The 11,737-nt window shown below is 45.5% G+C and overlaps 1 protein-coding gene across 1 annotated transcript; it reads left to right on the top strand.

Annotated features, from left to right (window-relative positions):
* Positions 1-433: 433 nt before the first annotated feature.
* Positions 434-10,627, top strand: LOC140615351 (membrane-spanning 4-domains subfamily A member 6D-like). Its single transcript, XM_072795245.1, has 7 exons — positions 434-525; positions 2,014-2,173; positions 3,475-3,609; positions 4,939-4,995; positions 7,350-7,562; positions 9,462-9,563; positions 10,380-10,627. Exons 1-7 carry the CDS (start codon positions 449-451, stop codon positions 10,473-10,475), a joined length of 840 nt encoding a protein of 279 aa, XP_072651346.1. The 5' UTR covers positions 434-448; the 3' UTR covers positions 10,476-10,627.
* The last annotated feature ends 1,110 nt before the right edge of the window (positions 10,628-11,737 follow it).

Here is an 11,737-nt window from a genome sequence, read left to right on the forward strand (position 1 = left end):
GTGTTGTGCCACGCAATCCTTGTAACTCCTCTGGAATCATTTGCAGTAATAACAGTAGAGAGGAGAAGACAGAGTGTGGAGAGAATCTTTGCTTGGGCTATAGATTTCACTGGTGACTAGCACATGCCACCGCAGAGGAAGAGGCTGTGGCTGTCCCTCATGGGGCTGAGCTCCTGCTTTGTCAAAGCCCAGGACAGGACTGCACCCTACTGTTTGAGCATCGGGAGGCAATGCACACAGAGCGTGCCCTGGGATACTTCCAGTCATTAGGTGGCTCTACTTGTGACTTTTCTGAAGATGTAGGAGTTTGTGGGGAAAAAAGCAAGTGCAGGCACATTTCACAAATCTACAATCTGTTTAGTATCACATCCTGTGTGTAAACTCTTGACTAAGGAAGGGCTGGTGACTTTTCAAAGAAGAAGACAAGTAAAAAATTCTACAGGAGTGCATGAGAGCCCAAACTTACAGTCTCCTGGGCGTCTGTGAGCACGCAGCAGGAACCCACGGGCTGATCCACAGGTGCAGGTAGGCAGTGCTGAGAGACTGTTTTCAAAGTTCCGCTCTCTGGGACTGCTCTGCTCTGCTTCCCTGAGAGGGGATCTTTGACTGGAAGCTTCTGGAAAGAAGTGAAGGGGCACTAGAGTATTTTGGAAATTGAGTGAACAGAGGGAAGGAGTATCTGGTTTAATTCTTTCTGCTGTTTTCTGTGTGATCTTGGTGAGCCCTTTACCTGAGGCCATGTGATTAATGGGAGCACAGCTCCTGCTTCTTCGGATGCTCTTGGGCCCTGCGCAAAGCAGGCGCTCCTGGGCTGAGACTGGTGCTGCAAAACAGAAATCCAAGCTGAGCTTGCCGCTACTATGGTGAATACCGCCAACACCACAGGTAACTGGGTCCTTGAGGTGGACAACCAGAGGGCTCCAGCCTTGAACCTGGGTTTCATGACTCCAGATCCTGTTGCCATACTTCTGCATGCTGCTGCTTCTCCAGACTGACTCAACGCAGGCACAGGGTCTGATGCCGGGAGGATGGACAAAGAGGTCACATGCTCTAATGAAGAGTGCAGAGGCTCCAGACTCAGAGAGAGCTGGGGCCCAACCCTGGCTCTACCGCTCCCCGGGGGTGTGACACTGCCCGAGGAATCATTATAACTGCAAATATTTCATCAACATTAACTCTTTCCCATGCATATAGACAAAGTGGTTTTATTTCCACTCATAATAAACTTTTTGGTCCAGAGTTTCTCTAACTAAATATGGTGTTGCTATCTAAAGCACTAACTAATGTAGAGTGTTGTTGTAAGATTAAAGGTGTTATGGGATGGAGGCACCTGGCTGGCTCAGTAGAACATGTGACTCTTGGAATCAGGGTCATGATTTCAAAGTCCATGTTAGATATAGAGCTTACTTAAAAAAAAATAAATAAAAGAATAGATAGGAGCATGCATTTTATTAAAATTTTAATAAATGTAACAAACTGTACTACAAAAAAGTAAAGAAAATAAAAGGTATTACAGGATAATGTCCAGTAAAATACAATAAAAAATACCTAGGATTAATCCTAGTACGTATTCTTATTGAACTAAAAAAATGAATAGAACATGAGATCTGCAGAACCTGAATAGGAAGACATTGACCAAAAGAACCGCAGGAAAGTTTGAGGGTGAAATCCATTGAATATTTGGCAATTCAGTTGTTGTGGGTAGAACTAGAGGAAAGAGATTTCTACATATTGCAAGTTTTGTGTGACCTTTTGGCACTGGACAGTGAGACCTCTCAAGATCAGTGCTGCTGCTTCCCTGTGATGGGCGTCTTATCTAGAACGAATGGAATGTGCCAACTGTGGTCAATACTCATGATACTAGATTTTTGTGGTTTTCACAGTTCCATGCTATCAGCTTCCTTCCCTAAAGGATAGGTCAAGTCAGGACTGATGGGAAAGTACTGGCCTTCCGGTTTGAGGAAACCTGGGAACTCCAAACTTTTTTAGAGCTGAATTTATTTTCTCTTCTAGTATTGGTGGCACCGTCATTTCACAACCCATGGCCAGTGAGACCATCATAGTTCTGACACCAAATGGCATCAATTTCCCCCAAACAGGGAAACCCAAACCTACCAAGCAGAGGCAAGACAGCCTAGAGAAACGTCTTAAGGCAGAGGTCAAAGTTTTTGGGGTAAGTCCAATTCAGAATATGCTGGAACGGGATGGGGAAGGGGCGTAGGAAAGACTACTCATGTGGTCTACATCATGAGTCTGGAGGCTCTTAGGTTTTGCCAGAGGAAATCTGGGTTGAAGGACAGACCAGTGGAAGCCACTTGGAGAGCCATTTGAACGTTCCCCAGACAACGCATGATGTTTAAAGTGTTTTTCTCCTATTCTGAATCTGAGCAATTGACTTTTGGGTGATGTTTCTGCCTGTTTGCAATAGCACACTCCTCAACATTTTCCTATTTTAAAAAAAGACACTTTCTTGAGGAATAATTGGCATACAAAAAGCTGTACATCTGTATATTTTTTTTTTACAAAAGTAATGTTGGTAAATAATTTCATATTTTAGGTACTTTTTTTTCTCTGTGTTCACCAATTGCATGCTTAATAGTCTATATTTTAAGGGAATTTTTTCTCTCACTGTGAATTATAGGAAATAAACTTCCTTTCTGAAAACAGAGATATTTTCCTTTTGCTAGCTTCTCTCCTCTCATGAATGATTTATTAAAGAAGCTCCTTGGAGCAAAGGGAGGAGGGCAAGTAGTGATATATCTGGGACTGGAAGGGCCTATAGAGCCTGCCTTCTGGAATTGCCCCCGCACTTCTAAGACCTAAGCTTGCAGAACCTGGTGGGAGTGGTTACTTTGCCTTGTATGTGTGATCCTGTGGGTTATTAGGAGCCTCGTGGGACATAATGTTTGGAAACTTTGGCTTGGTAAGTGTTAGCAGGGCTATAAATATCTGAGGTGGATGTCAAGGAGGAAAACTTGGCCACTTGGAAGCCGAGATCCTCAGCTATCAGGGTCAAGGAGCTGGCCAGAGGGCCGGCTCTCCGTTGTGTCCAGCCGGGTCTGGGTATGTAAGGAGGCACCTGCACACCACCAGGGCTAAGAGTGCGTGTGAGGGCTCTCAAATGTCACCTGTTCCCGTAAGATGTAGAAGGAGAGTTGGTAGCAACGGACCCAGAGAACCAGAGAAAAAGGTCTAGCATGGGGCTGGGAGCAACCATCGGGAGCAGACAAGGGCCAGAGAGGCAGAGATGCCTGAGGGCTTGCCAGACACTCGCCAGGCGGCCCGAGGCAGCAGCTTCCCGCGGCTCAGCAGCATCTCCTCCAGCAATTTGCAGAGCTCTCACTCCGGAGCTTTTACAATGTCTGTATCCGTTGCTGGGTCCAGCAGAGGGTGATAAGTGAAGCACCCTGGGAGAGACAAAGATGCAGGCTTTTCCAAATTTCCAAATGCTGACTTTAATCCTACTTCCAACAGACCATTCAGATCCTGTGCGGAGCGATGCTGTTGATCTTGGGAATTATTTTGGCATTCGCTCCCTCCTCTCCACACTTTACCGCAGTGCTTTCCGTCCTGTTGAAGACTTCTTACCCATTCATAGGAGCCTTGTGTGTGAGTAGAGATCCTTAGGAGGATGGGGTGGGTGCTGGAGAAGATGCCATAGTGTAGGCTCTGCAGCTGGCAGGTCAGTGTATTTCTGCTGCACGGTCGAAGAGGTTTCCCTGTGTGTTCAGTCCAGGGGGTTGATGGGGTGGCAGGGAAGACTTTGCCTGATTCTAAATCTATTTCTTGGTTAGCTCAAATAATTATTTCCTTTGAAAATCTTACTTTTCATCTCATCACCTCAAGCATTTCCCGAGTCTGTCCTGCTATCGGTTCCAAGATCCCATGAAAGATAGCACATGACACCTAGTTGTGTCTCCTCCGGCTCCCCTACACCTTCTCAGACTTGCCCTTGAGGATGTTGGTAGGCTTGAGTAGCACTGGTCAGGATGCTTTGAGTTTTAGAATGCCCCTAAATTTGGGTTCATCTGGTATTGTTCCCCGTGTTCAGACTAGTTGTGATGGATTTTCAGGTGGGAGGGACAGAGGTGAGGTATCTACCAAGAGCATTTGCTATCAGCACGATTTCTCACAGACGACATTTGCCTTGTCCCTGTGGCCGAGGGAGAGGCAGCAGGTGCCTGCACCATAAGGTCACTTCTTCCCTCCGCTTTCCGTACTCTACTCTTTGAGAGAAAGTCATGAAGCACAGCCCACATCGCTAGAGGTACCTTGTCCAATTTTGACGACCCAGGATTTAGTTAGGCAGACCTAAAGCTTAATGCTGGGGCTGTGGGATCTACAACTTTTTCTCTTCTCCCTGCGTGGTCCATTTTTTTCCCATTGTTAAAGAACTTTCTGTGACTTTGCTGTCCCAAACCTATCAGATTGTGAATATTGTAAAATAGTATCTTTGATTTCCAGAACTCAGCCTTAATGGTTCTCTGCATTCAGGCTCGTCTTTTCTCTGATCTCAGCTGCCAGTCCACCCTGAGGAGCCACCTACTTAAAGTGTGTGTCTCTGTCCTCCTGTATATGTTAGCTGCCCCCTTTCCTTCCTTTTTCCTTACCATTACTTTTGTACTTTTCTCTATATGATGTCTAACTCAAAAACTCTCTTCTCTGTTGTTTAAAAAACACCTTCTTTCCTGGCTCTTAAGACCCTTATTTTGTTTACTTGGGATAGATTCCTACTTATATCTACATTATCATGCTTTTCTGAATACCCTGTGGCCTGGAGGGGTGGGGGGAGCTTTGTGTAATTAATTGGGTCTTATATTGTTGGTCTTTGGTTTCCCAGGACTGTTTCCATAGTTTTCCATAAACACCCTGCTAATAACATTGTGGCTACACCTTACGTAGAAACTGACCTTGCCATTGTCTCTCCTTTCTGAGTAGTTTGTCATTTCTGGAATTCTATCAATCGTCATGGAGAAAAGGTCAACTAAGCCTTTGGTGAGTACAGAACCAAAACCCACAACTCATGGATCGAAATGAAATTGAGGGAGAATTCTCAAGGTCAATGTCTCTACCTTACACACTTGGAAACTCAGTTTGAGAGCAGATGTTTGGCAGAGTCAGGAGTTGAGCCCGGCTCATACATGTTCCAGCCCAGTGCACACTCCTCTAACCACTGTACCTTAAATCACACTCTTCATTCAGGGTGTTGTATTATGTCCTAGACCAGTGCTCAGGAAACTATTCTAGAAAACGTCTGTCTCCCCAGAATGTCTTTTTAATGATAATGGCCTTCAATGACAAAGAAAGTGACAGTGTTATAAAGAGGTCCGTTTGTTGTGGATTCACTGTGCAAGCCCATCTGTCCAAAGCCCTGAGAGAACCCAGTCAAAATGTTGGCTAAGGAGACAGCTTTACCTGCATTTAGCTCTTCTAAGAAAAACCATAATTGGGAGGGCAGGGAAAGGAAAGCTGGATTCTAGGGAGAAGGGATCTACTCTGTAAAGTTTCACTAAGTCTTCACTCAATCTTAGATCCCACAAGTAGTTTGATGTTGGGGATCATGTGTGAGAAGGCCATGTAACACAGCAGCCCAGAAACACATTTTGGAAGCTCTGCTCTTAAGAATTTCCTGAAGGCATGAGGATGTTAGAGCAACCGGTCAAGACAATGCCAATTTATCTCCCTTTTTCACCAGAATTTGGAGACTGATCATTTGGAACCCTCACCTAGCCTCTAAACTACTAGGTCGGCACTGTCCAGTAGAGCTTCCTGTGATGATGGAGATGCAATAGTCATGCTGCCCATTTTGTTACTTGTTGCAACTGATACTTTGAAATGTGGCTAGTGAAATTGAGAAACTGAATTTCTTTTTTAAAATTTTATTTATTTGACATAGAGAGGAGAGAGTACAAGCAGGGGGAGAGGGAGAGGGAGAGGGAGAAGCAGGTTCCCTGCTGAGCAGGGAACCTGATGCAGGGCTCCACCCCAGGATCCTGGGATCACGACCTTATCCAAAGGCAGGCACTCAACTGCTGAGTCACCCAGGAGCCCCCTACCTCTAGATTTTTGGGGCAAGCATATGAAGCTCTTACCCAGAGAAGAACAATACCAGAGTGACTTGGGCACCGAACTCAAGGATATGGAGTGTGGCTACACTCGGGCTCAGCAGAGTCATCTAGCCTGTCGTAAATTCTACCGTATTCTCACATTACCCAGCCCTTTTGGAGGCTGGGGAAGAAGACTGTCCCAGAACAAACCTAAATCACTCTAAGAAATATATCCTCTAGAACCATGACTGTTGTGATTATCAAGAAGCCTAGGAGCCCCTACTTGAGTCCTTGTTTTAGGGATTGGGGGTCAGCAGAGAAAATGCCCTGCTGATTCTCCACAGTCCCCCTGCCCCAAGTCCAACTGCTGAGCCAGTACAGGAGGAGGAACCTAGATGGGAGTATGTAATATTTCTTTTTTTTTTTTTTTAGTAATATTCTTATTTATGGCTCTTGAGTGTGCCCTGGACCACAATTACCCATAAATACAACTTTCAGGATAACCCTAGTTCTTCCCCCTTCTGTGAGTTGGGGTAGAAGGGAGCACATTTTTGATATCAGTGTATTTATTGCTATCACTCACCTCTTAAATGTAGAAATGAAACCCAGAGACAGAAATGAAACTGAAGAAGTGAACACTTCAGAAAACAGAGAGGATCTCAGACCAAGATCACACTAGGACCTCAGTTTCCTGACATCCAGGCTCATCTTCTACCTCCCCCCACAGCTCATGAGTATTACCATCCTTGGGCCTGATGCTAGAACTCTGGCCACACTCACAGGGGCCCCTGGCTGGGACCATCCAGATCCTGCCCACACCAGTGCTCACCTAAGCCTCAGAACTATGTCTTCACACTCATCTTTGGTGGGGGATGAGGATTTAAGAGACCCTGTGCAAGTAGTAGCCCCTCCTGTGTAGCCAATGACTTCTACAATGGGCTTCTGAATGAGTTGGGAGAAAGAGAAATCCTATCCGCCTTTGGTCATGCTTTTTTTGGGATCCTGCAGGCATGGCCACATGAAGCCCTGCTGTTGGTCCCAGGGAAGGAATTTAGAAGAGCAATGTTTTCTGCCGCCTACTGAAGTCCTGCCTGGGCAGAAAGTCCTGATGAGGGAGAAACACTCCATTCATTCACTTAGCCGAGACTGAGCTTCCAGGCTCAGGGATGTTGCTGAGACCGGGGGAGACATACTGGTTGAAGTCTACCAATGCTCGAGCCCCTGAGGGACACAGCTCAGGAAACGGGATGAGAGTCTGTGTTGCTTGTGGGGCACGATGCTCACTCAGCCATTGTCTTGCAGGCTCAGAGCACCGTGGCTGCAAACATTTTGAGCTTTCTATGTGCTCTCCTGGGTTTTGTTCTCCTCTCTGTCAACCTGGCTGCTTTGGATCCTGCCTTTTGGAATTGTGATTTGGACTCCAAGAAGGAAGTACATGAACACTATAAATATTACTTACACTTGATGCACCCTGATATTAAGGAGGAATGCTTCATGACCAAAGGCACTCTGGCCGTAAGTATTTTTAGGTGACCTGTTCCAATCTTCTGAGGTTTCTGAAATCCTTGACCGTTTTTCTCCCTTCTTTTGAAAATCTGTCGAATTCTTTGTTTTGGGCATCAGGGGGAAGGCCAGGGCTATGTGAACAAAAGACATGACAGAAACAAGGGCTAGACTCTGGGGTTACATCACTAGTGAGGTGAAATGGAAGAGTAAATGTTAAATCAAGTTGATAATAAAAAACTAAAACTTACTGCTGATAGAGTTTCTTAATAATCAAAGTAATTCTGTTGTTAGAGGCATAAAGTATGTTTGTTCCACCAAAAATCTTGGCATACGGAAGGAAGGCAAATTAAGAAAGGTGATCATAGCAGGAAGACCCAAATGGTCAGGAAACACGGAAAGTATGTGTGCTGAGGTGTTAACTCAGTGTCAGCAGACATTGGGCCCAGCACTAAGAAGAGGGGAGGAAGAAATAGGGCCTCACAGGTGAGGGCTTCTCCTCCTTCCAGTGACCCCAGTGATGAAAAGGATGCATCGGGTGAGAAGGCAACATCATTGTTGGTTGTGATATTTAGAGGTGGGATTTATTAAACTGGGAGATGAGAAGTGTAGGAATATGGAGAATGGGAACTGATTACAATCGCCATCATTGACGAAAAGAAAACAATGAGGTTTGGCTCACAGATATAATGCCTTAAGTTGGAGCATTAACGGTTTGCATATGGTCAGAAAACACGAGGAGGGACCCAGGCAACATAACAATAAAGAGGTTACAGAATGTCTCTTGTCTCGCAACCACAAAGTGAGTTATGTCAAGGCCACAGGGGGAGGGTGGTCAGATGCAGACAGAGCTGGTCAAGACCCACTTGCTCACCATTCCATTTGGAGCTGGGCCCAGGGGCTTTTCTCCAGGCTCACGATATTAAAGTGAGGAACGGTACATGCAAATGAGGTTGATAGTAGTTGGCATAAACCAACACGTGGGAGGGGAGGCAGCTGCACCTTGGGAAAATCCTGGAGAGAGGCCCAGGAGGGTTTTGTGTAATGGATAAAGCACGAATTCATGAGGAATGACTTTGCTTTATACACAAAGGGATGATCCTGCACGTGCTTGCAGGATGATCTCCAGATAATGTGAACGAGCTGCATTTCCTCATGAACTGTAGGTAAAGAGACTTAGAGGTTTGTGCGATCACGTGTTCTCTCCTGTTCTATCAGGCTGCCAGGTCTGCGTGAAGGATGCCTTGGGACCAAAGTGGTAGGACCTGGTCTCTAGGTGCAGGATCTTTGTTGAGTTGGTTTGGGTTGTCAGCAATGGCGGCACCTTTGTGTGTGCTATGTTTGTTGCCTCGATTGTTTTTGCTAATTCTCACGGACATCAAGAAAGGGTAAGAAAGCCCATCCAAAGGGGGTGCTAATGTTGAATTTTTCAAAAGGCTTGCACCCATGGTGTCAAAACCTGATTGACTCTCAACTACCTCAGAGCAATTATCATTGTGCGCATCTGATAAATGTGGAGATTTCCGGCTCACACAGCTACTAAGTGGTAGAGGGGAGGCTGGGGTGGAAGCTGTCTTGTCAGTCCTGGACGTTATTGCACCACTCACTGAGGGAACAGTGGCATCGGACGTCACCGTGTCTCTGTGGGATAAGAAACAATGTACAAAATGGATTATGCGTAGCTGCCGTACTTCTTGCTCAGCCTCCCTCTCGAGGGGACAGATAAGCAGAGGGATCCAATGAAGCCAACTGCTAGGCTGGGAAGGAGCAGCGTTGTCTCACTGAGGGATGTTCTTCCTTCATCATCCCCTGATGGTGCAGGTGGTCTTCACCTCTGCAGGCACCACTGAGCAAGGCATGATGGCTTGGGCTGACTCAAGCACTGCTCACCTTGTATGTCCTGAATTTCAGGGAACTCTGTCTGTGATGCTGATTTGCACGGTGCTGGAGTTGTGCCTGGCCTGGCTCGCTGCCGTGGTTTGGTGGAAACAGGCTCGCTCAGACTTCACTGGGGTGAGTGTGCTGGCCACCCGCCCCCCTCCCCTCCCCGAGTCCTGCCAGGGGGATCTCCGGTTCTGGGCTGTGTTGAGCATCTGCAAGGGTGGCAGAGGGTGGGGGTTGTGAGTCATGAGATACACATGGCAGGCGGCTGGGTGGGGATGGAAGACAGATGAGGAAAGCAGTTGACCGGCTGAGGCCTAAGCAAATGGGCTGGTTGAACCTGACAAGTGGACGGGTTCAATCTTTCTATTTTGTAAGTGAAGAAACCTGGAAGTTGAATGGCTTGCCTGCCATTGAGGATGAGTTTGTGATCAGATCCCTAGGACCTGGTTTGTGTGTTTTCCAGACAAGAACACTTCCTACCACAGCCCTAGGCTGTCTAACAACCTTGACTTGGTCAAGGGCATTTGCACACATGACTGGACTCTGTAAATGTCCTATGCTCTGGTTTCACCTTCCTGTGATCTTAAAATTCTTTTTTCACCTGAAAGATACTTTTAAAAAAATTGTTGTTTCAAATTCCATGGCACAGCACCCTACCACCACCATGGACTCATGGCTTTATTTCACTAAATGAAAAAGCCTTGGTTTATCCAGCATTTTGGTACAGAAAGCACGATAAATACTGAGCCGATGAGCAGCACTTCTTTAAAGAACTTAACGACATGCTATGCTCCTCTTGTGTGCTACATATATGTATATATGCAAAGATGGAGGAAATGGCATTGAGATAAATGTATATATATGAAGCTAAACCTGAGTGAAGTCTGAAGAACAAACATATGAAGAACATGGATATAAAGAACTAATATCTTTTGTTTCTTTTAGAGTGTGCTTTTCCTGCCTCAGGGTAACAAGAATGAATCCAGCATACCCATCAAGGCATTTTCTGACCCTGGATATGAAAAACTATTGACTTCTTAGGGGAAATATTCATCAGAAGTTTGGATTTATGATAAAATACCAAAACCAACCAAAGAAACCCAACTTAAGAAAGCAGAGCCTGAATTCTCTGAAATGTAGGCTTTTATGTGATGAATATCAAAAATATATATCTTTGTTTTGATGTTACTGAATTGTGTGTTCAAGGACGGTCTCTTGATTTGCCATGAGGCAAAGCACAGATGCGTAAATTACCATGGACTAGACTGACAAATGGACATTTCCCAAGAAACTAGACACGATGGTGTGATTCAGGGGTCCTGGGGAAGTCAAGGAGACAACTCTTTCGTGTCCCCCTTAAGTGAAAACCGGAGTTAACCGATTAAAGGTGGTGTTCAGACTCTTTTGTGGTAGACACTAGTGTATCACATGATTTTACTCATTGTGGCATGCAGACAAGCCCCCTACAATTAAGTCCCAGGAGCTGCCTTAGGAACTGGCTTCAAGATAAAATCTTTATTGGATTACTATGATGTGTAGTTTCTCAACACCACCAAGCTATTAACTCAATGCTGATACCATCTCTCCACCTGAGGATAGCATCAAACCCCACAGGTCAAGGGCTCAGTCCTACTAGACCATCTCCCTACCACTCTCTTCCCACTTCAGATGCCAGTAGCAGGTCCAGTTTATCACCTGAGCTCCTGACCCACTGGCTATAGACGGAGGTTCCCAAGACCCCCTCCTTGGTTCAGTGAATTTCCTAGAGTGGCTCACAGAACTCAGAGAAATGTTTCACTTCCTAGAATACCAGTTAACTATAAAAGGATATAACTCTAGAATTGCCATGTGAAAGAGAAACAGAGGGCAAGAAATGGGAAGGGGTGTGGAGCGTTTACCGAATCTCCCAGCGTTTACCAGGAAGCTATCCCAATACTGCCCTTTTGGCATTTTAGGGAGGCTTTGCTACATACCCAGGATTGATTAAATCTTTGGCCATTGGTAATTACACCCAATTTTAAGCTCCTGTCTCCTTTCTAGAGGTTGGCATGGGGAGGGGTACTGAAAGTCCCCATCCTCTAATCACAAGGTTGGTTTCTCTGCCTGGGAACATTCCCTAACCCCAATCTTAGGTTCCCTGAGGGCTTTCTGAAAGTCAATTCATTAACACAAAAATTTGCATCTTTACAGCTCTATCAGTTAGGAGATTCCACAGATCTGTGCCAGGAATTAGAAGGAAGACTAAGTATATACTTATTACAAATATCACAAAATCATCATTACATATTTTTAGAAACTCTTTT

This window comes from Canis lupus, chromosome 23 (assembly GCF_048164855.1).
Source record: "Canis lupus baileyi chromosome 23, mCanLup2.hap1, whole genome shotgun sequence".
In the NCBI taxonomy this organism is placed as follows: Eukaryota; Metazoa; Chordata; class Mammalia; order Carnivora; family Canidae; genus Canis; species Canis lupus.

Coding starts and splice junctions, on each gene's coding strand:
- LOC140615351 (XM_072795245.1), top strand. CDS start 449: ATGAGAGCCCAAACTTACAGTCTCCTGGGCGTCTGTGAGCACGCAGCA. Junction 7,563..9,461: donor TGACCAAAGGCACTCTGGCC/GTAAGTATTTTT, acceptor CCTGAATTTCAG/GGAACTCTGTCTGTGATGCT. Junction 9,564..10,379: donor CTCGCTCAGACTTCACTGGG/GTGAGTGTGCTG, acceptor TGTTTCTTTTAG/AGTGTGCTTTTCCTGCCTCA.